Genomic DNA, 17,739 nt, shown 5'->3' on the forward strand with positions numbered 1-17,739 from the left:
CGTTCAGGATGTAGAACTCCGTAATTCTGAAAGGCCGAACGTGCTCCAACACCCGTTCATAAAGGTAGAATTCATAATGGTAGAAGAGTCGTGATAGGCTCAAAATGAGCTGACAGGATCCCGGCGACTTACTCACTATTAAGAGCGGAGTTATAGATGTGTCGACGATATGGAAGTCCCCTGTAAGCTTTAAACGATTTGTATTCTGTCATCATTGCACAAAATCATACAACACAAGTCTAGTAATGTTCACACCATTTAATTACGTTGTGTATCCATGGTATGCATGTTTCGTGTGTTTGCCTGTTCCAGTTTTGGTTCTGACTTGCAAAGGAAATTACACATTTCAGTGAGAAGAGAGATTAGAAAGAGATAGAAAGATGAGAGATGCACTAAATCAATACTGAACACTGATTATTCATATATTCAACATAAATCACTGCTGCTGCTGTTTGCAAAACGGGTGACATTCAGGCGTGACATATACACACACACTGAACACCAAACATAGGATTGTTGATATAAGGATCGTTTTAACTAGTAGCCGTACCCGCGCGCTTTCCCGTCGACTACTTTTTGGGGTAACTTTGTCCCGATCACGCACTATCGGCGGTAAGATCAGCACGTAGACTAGAGGGGCGTGCGTACGGTCTACTACCTAGCATGCGGGATGCACATACATACACACCGAGCGGGCGTATTTAGCACCAAACAGCTTAATATATATATATATATAGCTAAACGCACAAAAAACCAACACACCTCCGCCCCAAATGGGAGGGTGGCGTCTATCTGCTGCCACTTTGTGCATTCTTCCCATCACTATCGTTCTGCGGGGCCTTTATATGCATGATTTCCATTCTGGTTCGTCTATTCGGTTTGGTTTGGTTGCTTTCGCTATGGTTGCTTTCGCTATGGTTTTTTCCTTGTTCATTTTCTTCTCTTCTTAAGTTACTGGCGAGATATACGATATAAATTGTCGATCACACAAACTATTCTTTGCATTCTTTGGTAACTTATATGTTTGTAGAATATATATATTTACACCTATATACCTAAAACGTAGACAGTGGAAGATTGAAGAACACTTCGCCTCCTGCAGGCGCCGTCCTCTTGGTATCTATAAAAGGAGTCTTGAGATTGTACTACGATAAATGCATTCTTGCCGCCCTTTTTGCTTGTCCTAGAAATTGTCCTTCGTTTTCACTATCTTTGTTACCGTATGTTTTTTGTGTGTGGTTTGCTACATCTCTCCTCCTGCGGGGTTCCACCCTTTTCTACGCATCTTGAAAGTCAGGCATTACAAAAAAACCGAACTAAGTTTTAAAAGTAGAAGAAGAAGAAAGGAAACGGAACAGTTGCGCATCGATGAAAATTGTTGGATTGTTCTAAGATGAACAAAGTCTACGTCCGCTTCACTATTGCTTGGCGCTTTAATCAAAAGTGATATTTGCTTTCGATCCAGCTGTATATGGATGCTTGCGATCGGCTCACCCACTCGACGTTCGCGGCCACCGTGCTGAGCGTCATGTTAAGCAGCTTTAGGCCAGGTCCGTCCCCGAACCGATCCACCAGTGATTTTAGCTGCGGAATGAAAATTGAGGCGTTGAATGAAAATGTGACTTATACATGCGCCACGCGGCGTACATACCTCATCGTAGTCGAACTTGGTCGAACCGTACTGCGTGATGGCGGAGATGACGCGCGCAAACTGAACCGTACCACGGCCCAACTTGGACTGGAAATCGAACCACTTGGCCTGCAGAAACCGGCACGCCATTGCGCCACCGGTAGGCGTACCGGCAATTGCTTCCAGCACCTGCACGATCTCAAACACGGGCAGCGTGATGACGTGCGATAGTAGCCGGTTCTGCAGCCAGGCGTCCTTCGTAACGCCAAGCGCTCGCAGCAGCTCCATGCGCTCCTCGAGCACGGAGCTCTTCTCGCGTCGCACGGTCATGTAGCGATCCCAGCAGAACTGCCAGTACTGGAACTCGCCGGACAGGACCGAACCAATGTAGGCGACGGAGCGCAGGTTCGGTGGTATCGGTATTGAATGGGTGGTAAAGTTGGTCACCAGGCCCTTGGCAAACTTGATCGTTTCCGACTCCTCCCACAGTGCCGCACTGAGCATTAGGACGGGACGCAGCAGCTTCGTTTCATCCTCGCCGGTGTCATCCCAGCCCAGCACCTGTATCGATTTGGCCAGATTTTGACGCACGTATTCGGCCAGCACCAGGTAGCACTCGGAGTACTTCAGGATCTTGCGCCACTTTTCGAGATGGCTCGTGCCGAGCACGATCGGGCCCCACTCCTTTTCCTTCGGGAAGTACGATATGAGTTCCATTGCCGCGTGGCACGGTATGAGATTGGCGTGGCAGAGGGTAAATATATCCGAAACGAGTCCAACGCGATCCTGCATAAGGTGAGGGGTGGAAGAACGCGAATACTTGTTACTATCAGAGGTACCACTATCTTAATTCTAATGTTCTGAATGAGCCGAATTGGCTGCCTGTCGACTCGTTCCAAGTTGGTATTTTGGTAAAAGAGGCAACGTTTTCTTACCTGAGTGCTAAATACAGCATTGTTGATTTGCATCTGCTCTACAAGTTTGGCCCAGTTTGCTTCATCGTATAGAACACGATAGTATCCTGTTTGACCGTGATTGAGTTTGATCCATTGTGCGGTGTGGTTTAATGTGATTATCACTAGAGTTTAGAATGAGCGAGCGAGCGTGTGAGAGAGAGAGAGAGAGAGAGAGAGAGAGAGAGAGAGAGAGAGAGAGAGAGAGAGGAGATAGTGAACATTGAGAGCTATTATTGGCGTGATTGAACGTGGTACTACTGAAATTTGATTGATTGACAATGGGAAATGGCACTAATTGGAATTACAATCAGCCAGATGTTCCCGTTATCAAATCATATACAGAAAGTTGCAGCTCAAAGGTTAATTAAAATTGATTTCCTCTTTTGGAGGCAAAATAAATTGTCTTTGTGCAATGTGTACAGCTATCATTTTGTCAAAAATTAAATTGTTAAAACACCCTTTGTAGAGAAGTTTCACCTGTGAAGTACCAGTGAATATCACAGAAGTGTTATTTAAAGAGCTCTCGGAAGAAAACGCTTTTGTAAATTCTAATAATCTATTTGATCATTCTCTAATAATGTTTCAACTTGATAACGTATGCGTTAAAAAGAAGCTAATTTAAAGATTAAAAAAAAACTTATTTAATCCATTTCACCACAAAAACTCATTCGTTGAGCTAAGGTCAAATTTTACATCTATTTAAATTATTTTGTGATTTCCAGAACAAAAAGCATCTGAGCAACGACTTTACAGGGAGCATGAAGAGAAAACCCAAGAATAGTTTATTCTTGAGAGATAGAGGTTCATGATTTTGGAGCGGTGGACTTTCGATTAAAAGAGACTTGCATAAGATAACCATCGTTACCATTATAAAATTGTTCAAATGCATCATTGCATATTGAGGTTGGTTATACCTGAGCACCACCTGATTACCCCGAAAAAGCGTTTGATGGTTTTTAATCGACAACCAAGGTCCTATGATAGAGGTAAGAACATGGGTAACACAAACTACACCCTCCATTGCCTAGTTAACGGCTACTAGCCATTAGGACAAACAGCTCATTTAGAAGCATAAAAGAGTACAAAATAGGCGTACGAATGTAATCGATAGCCATCCCCATCCCATCCCATCGATAGTCTCCCTAGAAAGTATGAGCTGACTATCCAGTCGCATGATACGATAAAGTCTAGAAAGTTTGTCGAAGTAAAAAGAATGTTCTTTTACATCCTTTTTCAAAAAGGCTATTTGTTCACGTAGACTTTAATGAGACAGTTAAATTTTAGTCTCTGTGGCTTGCTTGCAATAGTGCATGTCGTCGTGACATGGCTTGGTTAACAATAATTCTCCAATATAATCTTTCGCTAAGTATAGCTTTCCATCCATGTTAGCACTCGATCTCCAACAGGACTTCCTTCACCTCATCCAGCCATCGCACTCACAGTGCTCCCCTGTGCCTAGTGTCGAATTGGGGGCAACTGTCGAACCGTCTTGTGTGGGCCTTGAGTTCGGTTTTCTCAATGCAAGCCCCAGTCAGTCAAGTTTATTAGTCAAATGTATAAACAATGTATCTTTTTTAACTTATGGGAGTTAAATCCCACGCATTCGAACGAAACAAAGCTAGAATTTGCTAAATAATGGGTTTTCAAATCAGGTTTCTTGAACTTTGAAACGATTAGAGGCCTTGAGCCTACTAATTCCTCAGGGCAAGATACATATTTTTCCAAAAAAAATTCGAGTAATTAGCTGTAAACAATCAGAGACTTATTGGATATACATTGCAATTCTAAGTTTCAACAATTATTTTCAAATGTTCAGCATATAATGACCTTTGTCACAAGAACATAAGATAATTATTAAATGCCCAACATACCTTCGCTCGAGTTCAGCCAGATGATTAAACTCTGCTGCTCCTTGTGCTCAGCCTCGGCCGCAGTTTCGTTCGTGTTGAGCACATCCGTGATGTAGTGTATCGGAAAGACCCATCTGGAGCCCGCCTCGCCGGACCCACTCTTGCCCGTCGCATCCACCGGGACCGGTGTGGTGGTAGTGCTTCTGCCCTGCTCTCCTTCCCGCTCGATCTCCTCCATCGGCTCGTCGTAGATTGCCAGGTACTCGGCCGGCCGGAATCCCGTCTGTCTCACGGTGAGACTGGTCCCGTTCATCGTTACATTTAGCAGCGGAAAGGCGGCCGTGTTGGTCCACTGGTTCATCATCTCCCTCACGTACTTGCTGTTGTTCACCTGCTTCGCGCAGATCGCCCACAGGTCGCTCGGTTCGGCCGTCTGGAACTGGTACGTTTTCAAGAACTTGCCCAAGCACTGCCGAAAGTTACGCTCCCCGATGGCGGATTGTAGCATCGAAAGCAGTGCGGCCGATTTGTCCACGTAAAACGGATCATTATCGCCGGAATCGCTCGCCCCGGCACTGATGCTTTCCCAACCCTGCAGCGCATCAATGTCAAGCGCTTTGGTTAGCGTGTCGATCAGGAACAGTTCCTTCATGGGCCAGAGCGGCTGAATAGTGGCCAGCAGGAAGCGGCTCAAATAGCGTATAAGACCCTCCCAGAGCCATTTGTGCTTCCATGCTTTCGGGGAGATGAGCCCACCGAAGTATTGCTTGACGATGCCTTCGGAAATTTTCACCACCGACATGTGATACTCCTTGGACGAGATGGTCGTCGGTTCGTTCAGGAAGGATGTACGGCACACGATGATGCCGAGCGAGCTGGACAAATCGTCCAGCAGCGAGGGAAGTGCTACAAAGTCCAGCTTCGACAGAGGGTAAGCCACCGACAGCCACTGTTGAAGGTACTCCAAAATATCCCGTGAGGTGTGCAGAATGAAAGTGCCCTTTGCGATGTGTGTTTCTGGTGCGTAGAAGGAATAGGCCGGCGCCGTTCGTATCAACGCCGTGTCACCGTTCCACAGTGCATCGTGCTCTGGCAGGACGGTGCCGTTTGATTTCGTGACTGCGGGCCCAGTTTCGGCCGCACTGATCGTCACATCGTTTTCGATCTGGGTAGTTTCTTTCGTCGGCGCGGTGTTGGTGAGCTTGAACAGATTCTTCGACAGCAGAACGGCGGTCAGATTGCGGAATGGTTTTTTCTCCGTCTTGGTAACCTTCGAAGGGGTGCTTTTTCCATTTCCCGCTCCAGCAGTGCTGGGTGGAACTTTTCCCGCCCCTGTCGCAGACCCACCGTTGCCGCTTGCGTTGACCTTTTGATACTTTGCCGATGGTTCCAGCAGTTCTCGCCTAAAGTCACTGATGACCCACGAAACCGAATCGGGCGGTAGTGGTGGCGTTTCAGCAAAATCATCTCGCAGCTGTAAATAGTGGTGTTGCAGTTAAGGAAGCGGTTCGAAGAGCTCTAAAAACGATTCACTTACCAATCCAGTGCCCATGTAAAAACCAACATCGTCCGTGTCTTGCACGATCGAGTTCGACAGCCCGATGTGGAACCGATCGCGGAAGAGTGATATCTTAAACGCCGCTCGCAGGTGTGGCTCATCGAAGCAAGGGAACGCTTTCCTGGTGCTACCCGGCTTCAACACCGTAGCGGCCAATGTCCTGCGAAAAAAAACAGGAAACGACAAAACATAACTCGCATGATGATCAAACTGTTCCGCCAATGGGCAAGAAACTAAAGCCTACTTCTTCATGTCGAAATCGCCCTCAAATTGGTCGAGTATCATTTTAGAGTGCCACCGTATGCTGAGCGTGTAGTTGGCCTTTTTCCGCAGCTTTTCGCGCGTCTCAATGTACAGCTGCTGGCGTGGCGTGTACTCCAGCATGCGGAGAATTTTCAACGCAAATCCTTTCGGTCCAACCAGCGCCTGGAGGGAGTAGAAGGGAAGAAAAAAGGTTATTTAAACTCAAATAATTCACACACAGCCACACCAAGCTCGATGTATTTTGCATGACCCTTCACCGGGAAAGGGTCACCGATTTTACAATCGCGCAAAATGTCATTCAATATTCACAGACATACACACACGCCTACCTTCTCGGTAATGTTAAGATCCTGGGCGTGCAGCACCACAAAGTTCGTCTCCTTTTCCACGTACAGCTCTATCGACACCTGACCTGGAGGTGTTAAATTATGGAGGGAAAAATATTAAATGTGTCCATGTCTAAATCGGGAAAAGGTTTACGCAAAATTGGGTTGGTTCGGACCAAATCATTTACCTTTTACGTCAAGCGTCGTAAGGTTGGGATGTATGGTGAGAATGTACCGATTCGGTTTGACATTGTTCGGTAAGGTGGGCAGCAGCCACGGGAACGGCTGCCCGTTGGTGGCGATCGGCAGGAACGGTTCCGAGCTGTTGTATCCGTCCGGGACGTACCCGGGTGGTATCTTCCCAGCACACGGACAAACTAGTTGAATAGATGAAGTGGTGGAAAATAAAGATATTATAAAGGTAATTCTATGCTTTCGATTATAATTAATGTGACCTACCTGTCTGTGGACCCGCGTATGCTATCACTAGAGCCGTTGCTGGAGTGTCATAACAAGAATATGTGATGTGAGTTATTTGAATATGAAAAACACAACTATATTTGTTAAAATTACCTAGCAATGTTCCGAGGACTATTGCCGTCACAAACAGTGCTCGTTTCTGTGAGCACACGGCAACTCCATCGCGAACCGGTCGCGAGGAGCTATCGCCACCTACAAAAGAAATACAGAAATGTATTAAACATTATCTAGTTATCTTATAAATACTAAGCATATGTAAATTAAACCAATGAAACATAAAACAATATGGGTGAAACAAATAAAGCAATTGAAAATAATACATAAACACCGAAGAAGTTGATGAAATTAACAAGCAGAAACAGAGAAAACGAGACAGTAAAAGCAGATCAGCAAAAAAGACAAATAAATGTAAAATGAAGGAAAAAAAAACGCTTCCAGATATACAATATTTTCTATTCGTCGCAGTATGACCCTCTCTTTCTCTGCCCTTCTCTTTCACTCTCTCTCTGTGTACCTGTAAGGAATGCATCGTCGTCAGAGTCTGGCTCCGTCATGCCGATGCGTTCTCTGCGCCACGGTTTGTTGTTCGGGCCACCACTGCCAACGACCGATACTTTGACGGGGCCGCCCTTCCTTTGCTCACCAGCCAACACGGCGGCCTCGTCGATGGTGGCGGGTCGCGGACGGGGCGCGGCAGTGGCGGTGTTGGTGGCGGCGTTGGTGGGGTGGTGGTGGTGGTGAGGAGGGTTTAAAATTAAAACAAAGCTACCCCTCAGGGTGGCGCTGGGCTGGGGACGCTGGGGTTACAGGATTGGCGGGCGCGCGCGCGGGACGCGAACGAAACGTTATCACCAGCGGCAGTTAGGCGTGCAGCAGTTGGACAGCCATTTGCAGCACATTTGCTAGCGGCGAGTGTGTGTGTGTGTGTGTATGTGTATATGTCTTAAATCAAAGCAACCACTGCCGCTGGACGGGGCACGGGACACGGGTTTGCGGGTGGACTACCACTGCAACACACAGCTTCAAATTACTTTTCCACGAAAGCACAACAACAACAGCGGCAGCAGCAATTCCAAAACAACGGTGAAAAAGAAGATCCTGCTTGCGTTACAAAGTGTGACAGCCGCCGTCTAACGCGAGCCAAGCACGAGGGGACGCGTGCAGCGCAACTGTAATGGCGCGTGCGGTGGCGGCAGTGTTTTCGCCTCTAGTCTGCTTAGATGATGGACAACTGGCTGCTTTCCGCCTGCCCTGCTTACGCTTGCAAGGTGCAACCCCGCGGCAGTTTTTTTTAGCACAAACACAGCACCGTCAAGTGCATCAAGATCGTGTGCGGCGGCAACACGCGGAGCGGATGGGAAGGAAATGGCGTGCAGCTAGGAAATTGCCTTTTTCCGCTGATTTGTTGCGAGAGTGTGTGCGTGTGTGGCTGTGCGAAGTTTTTATATTACGAAATGTTACAACCAGCACGGATGCACCGTAGCAATATCATCCGGCAAAAGTCTTATCGGTGGTCGGCCATTGCAGTTGTTCGTGAGTGGAGGGGAGGCCCAGTTTACACGCGCGTCCCAACGAGCAAGGTGAAAGACGGACTGTTCCGCTTCCTTTCTCTTTGCTCCAGCAAACGGCAATTTCTCACAGCGCTGGACACGGACTTGGGGACAATGGTTGGCTCGAGGCACCCAGGATGCACGACAGTAGGACAGCACTGGTTTCACCCACCGCTTTAGCACACAATTCACAACGCGGTTTCTCGGGACACAGACGGACTCACACACGCCAAGGGCCAGTATAAATAAGAAGGACGGAAGTGTGGTACTGGAGTGAACGCGCTTTTCGTTGCTTGTGCAGAGGACACACGGTGCTCGCGCTGCGCTCCTTGCTGTGATATGGGAATCTGTCAATATTTTTTTCACCTTTTCTCGCATCTACAACATCCACTGGACATGCGCACGAGGCGACGGGAACGGCACGGGACCGCCGTCCGGTGACAATGGTGTAAAGGGTCGGGGTCGGGATCGTGGTGGGGTGTTGCTTGTCCCTCTAGTCCCTAAGTAAATCTTGCTACACGCACACACACGCACACACCGCTAGGCAAACTCTCTCGCGAACACAAGAGGGTGAGAGTGTGTTGTGTGTGTGTAGTTGTAATGGCTATCTGTGTGTATGTGTGTGTGTGTGTTAAAGACAGCAAAGGACAACGTGCCGTTGTGTCGGTGTGTTGGTGACGACAGCGACGCGATATGCGTTCTATCACGGATCTCACAGCCAACTTTGTTGCTTGTGGCGAGGGGCCAGGAAGGGGAAGCGGGGGCTAGAGAAGTGATAGCAAAATAGCAACACAAGAAACTAATGAGGAAATGGCACTGATTCTATGCTGCCTCCCGGAAGTGCGATAACTACGACGGCACCGAGGGCACTTGGAACTAATTTGCCAGCGCAAATGGCAATGGCGCATGGAGGTGAAGGATAGTTAATGTAACAAAAAAAAAACTACTTAACAAAGTGAAACATAATGTATTACTGAAAAAAGGATGCTTACCGAACTTATTGATGCCATTGCGCTTCTTGCTGTCCGTCTCGGACAGCTTGTCCATTCCACCGAGCGGTTCCAGCTCAACGCTTTCGGCCATCGCCACCTTGTAGTCATTTCGGCGCTTCATTGTAGCTTCCCGGCTTGTTGTGCGGCTTGTTGCTCTGATTGGCCGAAGCTGGCTAGACCCTGCTCAAACCTGCGGTTCGTCGCCCGCGTTCGTCCCGCTCGCGATGATATGTTATGGTTCCCGGGAACGCCGCGGAATGTGTTTGGATCGCCAAATCAAACCAATACCACACCAGCGGCACGAGCTCCGGCACCGGAAAGAACGGAACAGGACAGCTAGAGAGACACAGCCGCTCTACCACCACGCAAATAATAGAATTCACGACGGCTGACGTCGACCACGATGCTAATGTGTGTGCGCGGCTCCAAATGGCTCCACCGTTGGGACACCCTCCACTTGTTGATAAACACTCGGCGACGGTTTGTGATGGGGATGTGTTTTGGAATCATAAAACTACTCCGGTCTCTGTTTGTGTTTGTGTGTGTTTGTTTCACTGTATCATCCCCTTTTAGCACCAAAACTTGCACCTCCTGATATATATCTATTCCGACCGCTTCTTAAACACTATATTGCCTACTGATATGCATTTGACGGGGTTTTGTTCTCGGAAGCAAAATATCTACTGTGTGACGCTTCCGAGGGGGATGTGTTTTCTTGTTGGTCTAAATTCGGTAATATAGATGTATAATACTGAAGGGACAGCACAGCTGGTAGAGGGACGTCGCAACCTCCTCCGTAAGTAAAGTTGTAAAATGGGAATATCCTTCACCCTTCGCGGTAAAACACGCTCAAAACAGCCAAAAGTTGAGTATTAGATATGGTAAGCAGTAAAAAGTACTGTGGTTGTATAGAAGTATAGTGAGGATTCCTTTGTATGTGTGTGTGTTGTTGTTTGTTATTCCGTTTTCCTTCCGCTGCTATGTGTTCCCTCAACGTGCTGACTGCTGCGAATGAAGCGACCGAACGAATGAGTTCACCACACTTTCCTCTCGAGCCACTGCTGGAAGATGCTGCCGCGAGGATGATAGCCGCGTTTGGATGTGTGCGCGTTGTGCTTGAGGGAAAAGCAGGCTCTCGCCGATGGCACCACCATGCTCTCGTCCCTTTCCTCGGGACTTCGCTCCCACTCGGGCTAAAACAATACACACGCACACATGCACACGCACTACACTTTCGAGACGCGCTGCTTAACTTTACCTTTTGCTTTTCCGCTTTCAAACAAACTGCACTTTCACTTGTCTGTAAAATTGGTCCAAAATCGATTGGCGTGCTGTGTGATGTTGTGTCCGGGCCAGACCAGCTAGCCGACTACCCGCGTATCGCTCTTTTATTTTTCTCTGGTGCGCCCTGGTAGCGTGTATACAGAGTCTCAACACGGCACGGCACACTAGGCCGCCGCGCGCGCTGTACGAACGGCGTTTGCTGGTGGCTGGTGTGTGTTGCCTTTAGCAGAGCTTCGCGGCGAGCACTGACTAACGGAGCGTCGGCTGGACGGTGGAACCTTCTCCGCTCCTCCTGCTTGCCATTCCGGTTCCGGGTCTGGTGTATTGATTTATCAATAAAATGCGAAAGCAGCGCGCGTGCCGCCTGAAGGACGAAGCGTGCACTGGAATTGGCAAAATGTGGCGTCCCGCCACGCGCACGCGCCCATCATTTGTTGAGCTACGCAAGGGGATGGGGAGGGTGTGGGAAGGGCGGAGGGATTGGAAAGACTCGTTCAGGGTTGCTTCCGAGTTTGGCCAATGAGTTTTTGGTGGTGCTGATTTTTTTTGTATGTAAAAATCATATTTACCTTCAAATTCGCGTCCTTGAAGGTGTTTTTGAATCGAAAGCGTGACTCGATGGAGGCGCCTAGTAGGTTTGCGTCTTAAGGACAAAAAAATTCAAATAAAAGTTTTTTTTTGCGGAATTTTAATGTTATGCTCCATTATTAATTCTTATTTGTTACCCTAGCCGTTTCTTTAGAAAAAACTTTATTAGTGAATAAATTTTATTCCAATTTAGCGATAAAATAAATATCGATAAAATAGTAATCGAGTGGAAGTGAACGTGAATCGAATGTTCAACTTTGCTTTATAATATTTGACATATTTTATATCCCATGTATTGTTTTTGCATTTTTCGTATAAAAACACTTTATTGAACAGAAAAATGCATTGTTTTTAATATTATATTCGCTCCACTAACATTTCCACAACATTATAATAGAATAGTGAATACTTCATTTTTCCATTTCCATTTTTTAACTGAATCGTAAAACTGCATTGTAGAAAATGCTGAAAATAGTTGGAGAATAAAATAAACAATTCTCAGGGTAATTATTGCTCTTTATTTAGACATGTTATTCCATATCAAATAAAAATTGTTCATGTTTACACCATCACTAGTTTCCTCTAAGGATGAGCAAATAGAAAAAAATAAGTTTCCTGGTATAATTTCAACATTATTTTACACATTCTAAAGAAGAAATTTGATCAATAATTTAAACATATAAAATAACTATTTATAAATAAAATAACATAAACTGATTGAAATAAAACATAAAATGCAACGCAAAGAACTGCTTTATCTTCTTCTTGTAACTGATTATTTTGTGGAAACTGTACCATCAAACAATTGTGCCATAAACGCGACGACCTTTGACACGCTGTCACAGCTGGGCCGGAGTGCGACACACTCAGCTTTATTATCATTGCCTCAGTGCGAGATAAGGAGGTGAAAATCCAATGCAACTTATCCCATCCCGCAGCGCATTCTCTCGCCGTTCGGAAAGAGCGGGAACAACCACGGTGTGACTCTCAATGTGTGTGTGTTTTTTTTCATTCATTGAGAAATGCCTTCTTGGGAGATAGATCGGGTGCGAAGCTCTCTGGGACAGGCCGGAGCAGGCAGCGCGATAGATTATAGATGCGAGGTTAGCCGAGGGAGCGCAATGAGCGGAACCACTCTGCGGAAACTCCAAAAACAGACATCGATTGTGCTCCTCCTGGTGTGGCGTGTGTGGTTGTGCGCGAGCAAATTGTCAAATGAGTGTATTTTGTTTAGCTTCGGAAGGCACCAGACCACCACCGCCAGCTAAACCACGCGAAAAAGGGCCGTTTTCACCCCCGTTTCGGGCGCAGCAACTGTACATAGAGTAAAAGGAGGCACAGAGGGTGGTTCCCGCTGGTGTGAAATTCTGTGCCGTGTGCGTACCCCACCGTGCTGCCGTAGTGGAGCGCACCTCGTGAAAAAGAAACGCCTGAGCGCGCGTCCCTACCCTGTTGTTCGTGTGTGTGTGTTTGTACGTGTGTGTGTGCGTTGAAGTTTAGTGTGCTGCGTTGGTGTTCTTTTGTTCGTGGTTTTGTGCTCCCCAACTCGAAAAAAAAACAGAAGAACAACCAAACCAAGCTCTCCTTTAGCCTCCGAGTCTTCTGGTGCTGCACACTTAGTTAGCTTTTTCTGGCACTCTTGTGGACACACACACAAACCCATATGCGCGTACACATACCGAGCGTGCACGCACGTACCACGCCACAGCCGTACGCACTACCGAAACGCTAGAACGGCAAATCTAGTAGGCGGCGACGAAAGCAGCAATAGCAACAGAACCTGTGGTGGTTACCACCCAAACCCCACCGCGGGCAGGAAACCGAAAAGCAGAAACACGGCAAATGTAAAATATACAGAGCGCAACACACACCAACACCCAGAAAACGCAGCAAAGCAGCAGAACGCAGTTCGTCCTCAAACAAAACATCGAATTTTTCACTAAGTTAAACCCCGTCGTTTGCACGCATCGGGAGAGCAAGCAGCATTGTGATGTTTGTCGTTGTACAAATGTTATTGTTAGTGAGAGCACAGTGACCGCATAGCAACAAACGGAGGGAGGGCAGAAGCAGAAGCAGGGGCAGGACGGCGAGCAGAAGCAGATTGTTGCCAGTTGAAACAAAAGCAAACGTTCTTGTTAGAGTTATTATTATACATATATTATATACATACACAGCAGTATACACCAGTATATACACGCGCATATACATATATATACACCAATATACACACTTCCGAAAAGGCAAAAAGTAAAACCCAAAAGCAAACAAAAAGTAAGACACGCACTGTAGGACAGTTACACGCACAGCACAGTTATCCGCGATCCGGAAGCTAGAGCATCCTTTTTCTCCCCGCCCTGCACGCGTGTGTGTGAGAGTGTTAGTGTGTTTGTGTGTGTTTCCGCGTCACGGGTTTCGCGTGTCCCCCGTGTGTCCCAGCAACAGCAGCAGCAGCGGCGGAGCAGAGCAACAACAACAATCTCCCAGCACATCCCCAGCACCCCAAAAAAAGCCCCCCACTTTTGTAGTGTGATCAACCAACGAACGTACGAACGAAACGCAGCAACAAAATACAACAAAAATCCACCAAGATGGGCGAAATGGATAGGAATAACAAGAAGATTTTACAAAACATTAAAATGCCCGAGCAAAGCAATGACTACCGAGTGGTACGAGTGTAATGTATAAAAAACACCAACACCCTTCCCTCTGTTTCCATACTGCTTCTTCCCATTAGGCCACTAGGCAACTAGATGATGCCGCCCGTGCCCCACGGGTAGAGCGTTCCTGAGGCGATTGCTGCAGGCTCCCGCCTAGCCCATCAAAAGGCCTTAGAGGTTGGGTTGGGTTAGGTGCGGTGTGTGTCAAGCGGCATTCAGGCGTTCCTTGAAGGGCGTGCATACTAGTGGCAACTAGCGTTTAGTTTGCGTTTTAGTTGTTTTGTTTTTGCTGTTGCATGCCCCTAAACCGTGCCCCATTCGCATACGTACTAAGAGAAAAAAAAAATTTCTGTGTTTTTTTGTTTGTATGTGTGTGTGCGTGTGTTTCTTCTTCGTTTCATGCTCCGAACGGCCAACGACTTGCAACTGGAACTGCAAACCCCTGGAGGTGGTGTTCGGTGCGGGTGGTGTCGGCAAAAGCTCACTGGTGCTTCGATTTATCAAGGGAACGTTCCGTGAGAGCTACATTCCCACCATCGAGGATACGTATCGGCAGGTAAGAGGGCCAGCTTGGGCTTTTTAATCGGTGTACACCAAAATAAGAGGGGGTTCGTCGTTTTACGCTCGGAGTCTAATTTTCATTCTTTTCTTTTTTAGGTGATAAGCTGCAATAAAAATATCTGCACACTGCAAATCACCGACACGACGGGTTCGCATCAGTTCCCGGCAATGCAGCGGCTGTCCATCACGAAGGGTCACGCGTTCATACTGGTGTACTCGGTCTGCTCGAAACAGAGCCTCGAGGAGCTGCGACCTATATGGAGCTTAATCCGAGAGCTGAAGGTATGGTGAAGTGAAGGAAGGGGCCAGGGATGGGGGATGAAAGCGCTTGCTCATATTTTCCATTATTTGGCAGGGTGAAGAAATATCCCAAATACCGGTAATGCTGGTGGGCAACAAATGTGATGAAAGCGAAGACTTGCGGGAGGTGACCAACATCGAAGGTCAGACGGAGGCCGCTACCTGGGGCGTCTCGTTTATGGAAACGTCCGCCAAAGAGAACCATAACGTTACCGAGCTGTTTCAGGTAAGTGTGGCCAGAAAAAGTAACGTGTACTTACGCCCTAATTTAATTCAAATGCGTTTGCTTCGAAAAACAAAATCGCCCAATCAACAGGAGCTGCTCAACATGGAAAAGAACCGCAACGTATCGCTCCAGCTGGACGGGAAGAACAAGAAGAAAAACAAGAAGAAAATGATGAAGGAGCAGGCCAAAGAGGAAAAGCTGCTGAAGGAAAAGAAGGAAAAGCAGCTGCAGCGAGAGAAGGAAAAGGGCAAGGAGAAGGAGAAGGACAAGGAAAAGCAAACGAAAGACAAGGACAAAGCGAAGGATGGTGGGAAGGACAAGGGTGCGGCTGGCCAGCAGGCGGCCGGGGCGGCACCGGCCGGTGGCGAGGGCAGCGGCACACTAAAGGAAAAGTGTAAAGTGATGTGAAAAGCTGAGCCAAAACCAAACCGCCTGGAAAGTGGGGCCGCGGACGGCCCATGTCTACGGGTTGACCGTTGACGATGATGGTGATGATGGTGACGCTGACCAGTACCGAAACAATGACGGCACGCTTACTCAACCAATGATCGCGTGTGGACGTGTCCGCACAATCGAACTTCGTTATATTATTGATATTATATGAGAAAAAATCGCGATGCAATTGTGCAACGAGGCTAAATCGAGTACTTACACGCAACACAGACACAAACACTCGCACACACTCACACACTCACAGCTAAACGCACGCATCACATACACAGATGCAGCTGATCGTGGGAAGAAATCACATGCTGGATCATATGTGCAGGTGATGCAGCAGAGAGGCACCGAATGGCGATTTATGCAAAGCATCTCGGGACGGCTGCTTCATCATGATCCAAATCTAAATACTTGAATGAAATCGTAAACGTATCGCGCGTATGCAACAAGCAATCGACATGATAGGGATGGGTAAGGGAAAGCGAACTCACACGAAAATACACAAACACATACACACAGACAAACAAACACACACACACACACATATTGCATTGATAAGCAAATGGTTCGGGAGTATTATTCTTACGACAGCATTCATATATACAATGAAAGAAAGCAAGCAAGCAAGCAAGCAAGCAAGAAAGAAAACAACCAAATACCAAATTCTCTTAGCTATATCTCTTAGCTTACCAACTAATACACACGAATCGAATAGACGCTTAACTGAAGTGCACTAGATATAACAAAAGCAAAACCAACAAAAAAAACCCAAAACCCGTAGGAAAATTAACAATAACAATGATTATATTTTGCTTCAAATAACAAATAATAAATCGTTGAGATAATCACTAGTGTGAGATCGTTACTAACTTGTGTGCGATAGTCCAAAAGCTTTGCCGAAACGAGGTAGTGCACGTAGCAATCGGAGCGACCGTGTCAGGTATGCTGTATTTTTAAGGGCTTTTCTTTGAGTTTACCTAGATAGATCAACCTTCATCAGAGCTCTGCTTGGATTTGTTGCATTAAGTCTCGTGTACAGACCCAAGTTGAAACCCCTCGCTTCGTTCATTCCCTTGTCCTTCAATGCTCATGTAGCGTTATGTAAAGCTTTAATAAAGCTTTATAAATTACAACAACTACAAACACTTGTCGGTATGTGTTTTTAAGTGTATTTATTATTGGCTTTACAGATTTCTCTTGCCTTCAAAGAGTATTTGAATTGAAGATGGTAGCACCCTTTCGAGTGATTCGGGGATGTTATTAAATGTCACAGTCTGTGCTAAAGGAGCCTGGAAAATATTAACCTATTTTATGTAAACGCTCTTCAAAGGATGCCATCGACTTGAAGTTAAGTAGATATTATAAATGTATTTTGTATTGAACTAGAAAGATACAGTCTATGGCAACAGCATTGAAGATGCACATTGACCAGTTGATTGTGCATTGCAATGAGAAATAATCAATGATGTATGAACATGAAGTCTATGATTCGATTGTTGCGGGTGTAGGATTTCGGGAGCCCATTCACTACTACTACTCTATTCACTGTTTTATATATGCTGTACTAATCATTCACAGGACCTCAAATGCTCAGTTCTCCTACCGTTAAAACCCGCCACTAATCCAAAGTATGCGATATTTGGTGTGCTTTAAGTCACAGTACGATACTACTTTCATTTTAAAAGCTTTGTTTGATTGTTGTGATTATTGGATGTGTTTGTTATTTTTTACTAACCTATTGGACAAACTATATATATAAAAACATATTTTTAATTCAATTTACATCTTGGAAACAGTTTTTCAGTATAAATATACGATTCAACATGGTACTCATTTTCCCCCTTGTATAGATATTAAACCATTTTCCATAGGATTTCGCAATACCCGAATGTTAAAGTAATTCTGGAACGATTCGTTCCGCAGAAAAACGGAACTTTTTTTTCTTTTTTGTATCAAACAATTCTAGCTAGATCAAAAAAAGCCCTCCGTTATGGCAGCTATGGAAGTAATCATTTTTGATAAGTTAATGCCATCCATTGTTTAACATTGGTTAACATCACGTGTTTGAACATTACA

At 46.2% G+C, this 17,739-nt stretch overlaps 2 protein-coding genes across 3 annotated transcripts; one reads left to right on the forward strand and one right to left on the reverse strand.

The window, feature by feature from the left end:
* Nucleotides 1-243: 243 nt before the first annotated feature.
* On the reverse strand, nt 244-11,284 carry LOC121592777 (aminopeptidase N). Of its 2 annotated transcripts, none has more exons than XM_041914562.1 (11): nt 9,607-11,284; nt 7,158-7,256; nt 7,044-7,082; nt 6,773-6,961; nt 6,588-6,670; nt 6,239-6,420; nt 5,974-6,154; nt 4,458-5,910; nt 2,566-2,708; nt 1,652-2,416; nt 244-1,584 (listed from the first exon to the last, which is right to left on the reverse strand). In XM_041914562.1, the coding sequence occupies exons 1-11, from the start codon at nt 9,725-9,727 to the stop codon at nt 1,438-1,440; spliced, it is 3,402 nt and encodes a 1,133-aa protein (XP_041770496.1). In that variant the 5' UTR covers nt 9,728-11,284; the 3' UTR covers nt 244-1,437. The 2 variants fall into 2 exon arrangements, with proteins under 2 accessions (XP_041770496.1, XP_041770498.1); XM_041914564.1 differs by lacking the exon at nt 9,607-11,284 and adding an exon at nt 7,579-8,972.
* Nucleotides 11,285-12,471: 1,187 nt separating this feature from the next.
* Nucleotides 12,472-16,514, forward strand: LOC121593571 (GTP-binding protein Di-Ras2). The gene is made up of 5 exons (XM_041916039.1): nt 12,472-14,144; nt 14,584-14,691; nt 14,793-14,978; nt 15,052-15,222; nt 15,313-16,514. The coding sequence occupies exons 1-5, from the start codon at nt 14,067-14,069 to the stop codon at nt 15,628-15,630; spliced, it is 861 nt and encodes a 286-aa protein (XP_041771973.1). The 5' UTR covers nt 12,472-14,066; the 3' UTR covers nt 15,631-16,514.
* Nucleotides 16,515-17,739: the final 1,225 nt, after the last annotated feature.

The sequence above is a fragment of the Anopheles merus genome, chromosome 2L (assembly GCF_017562075.2).
Source record: "Anopheles merus strain MAF chromosome 2L, AmerM5.1, whole genome shotgun sequence".
Lineage (NCBI taxonomy): Eukaryota > Metazoa > Arthropoda > Insecta > Diptera > Culicidae > Anopheles > Anopheles merus.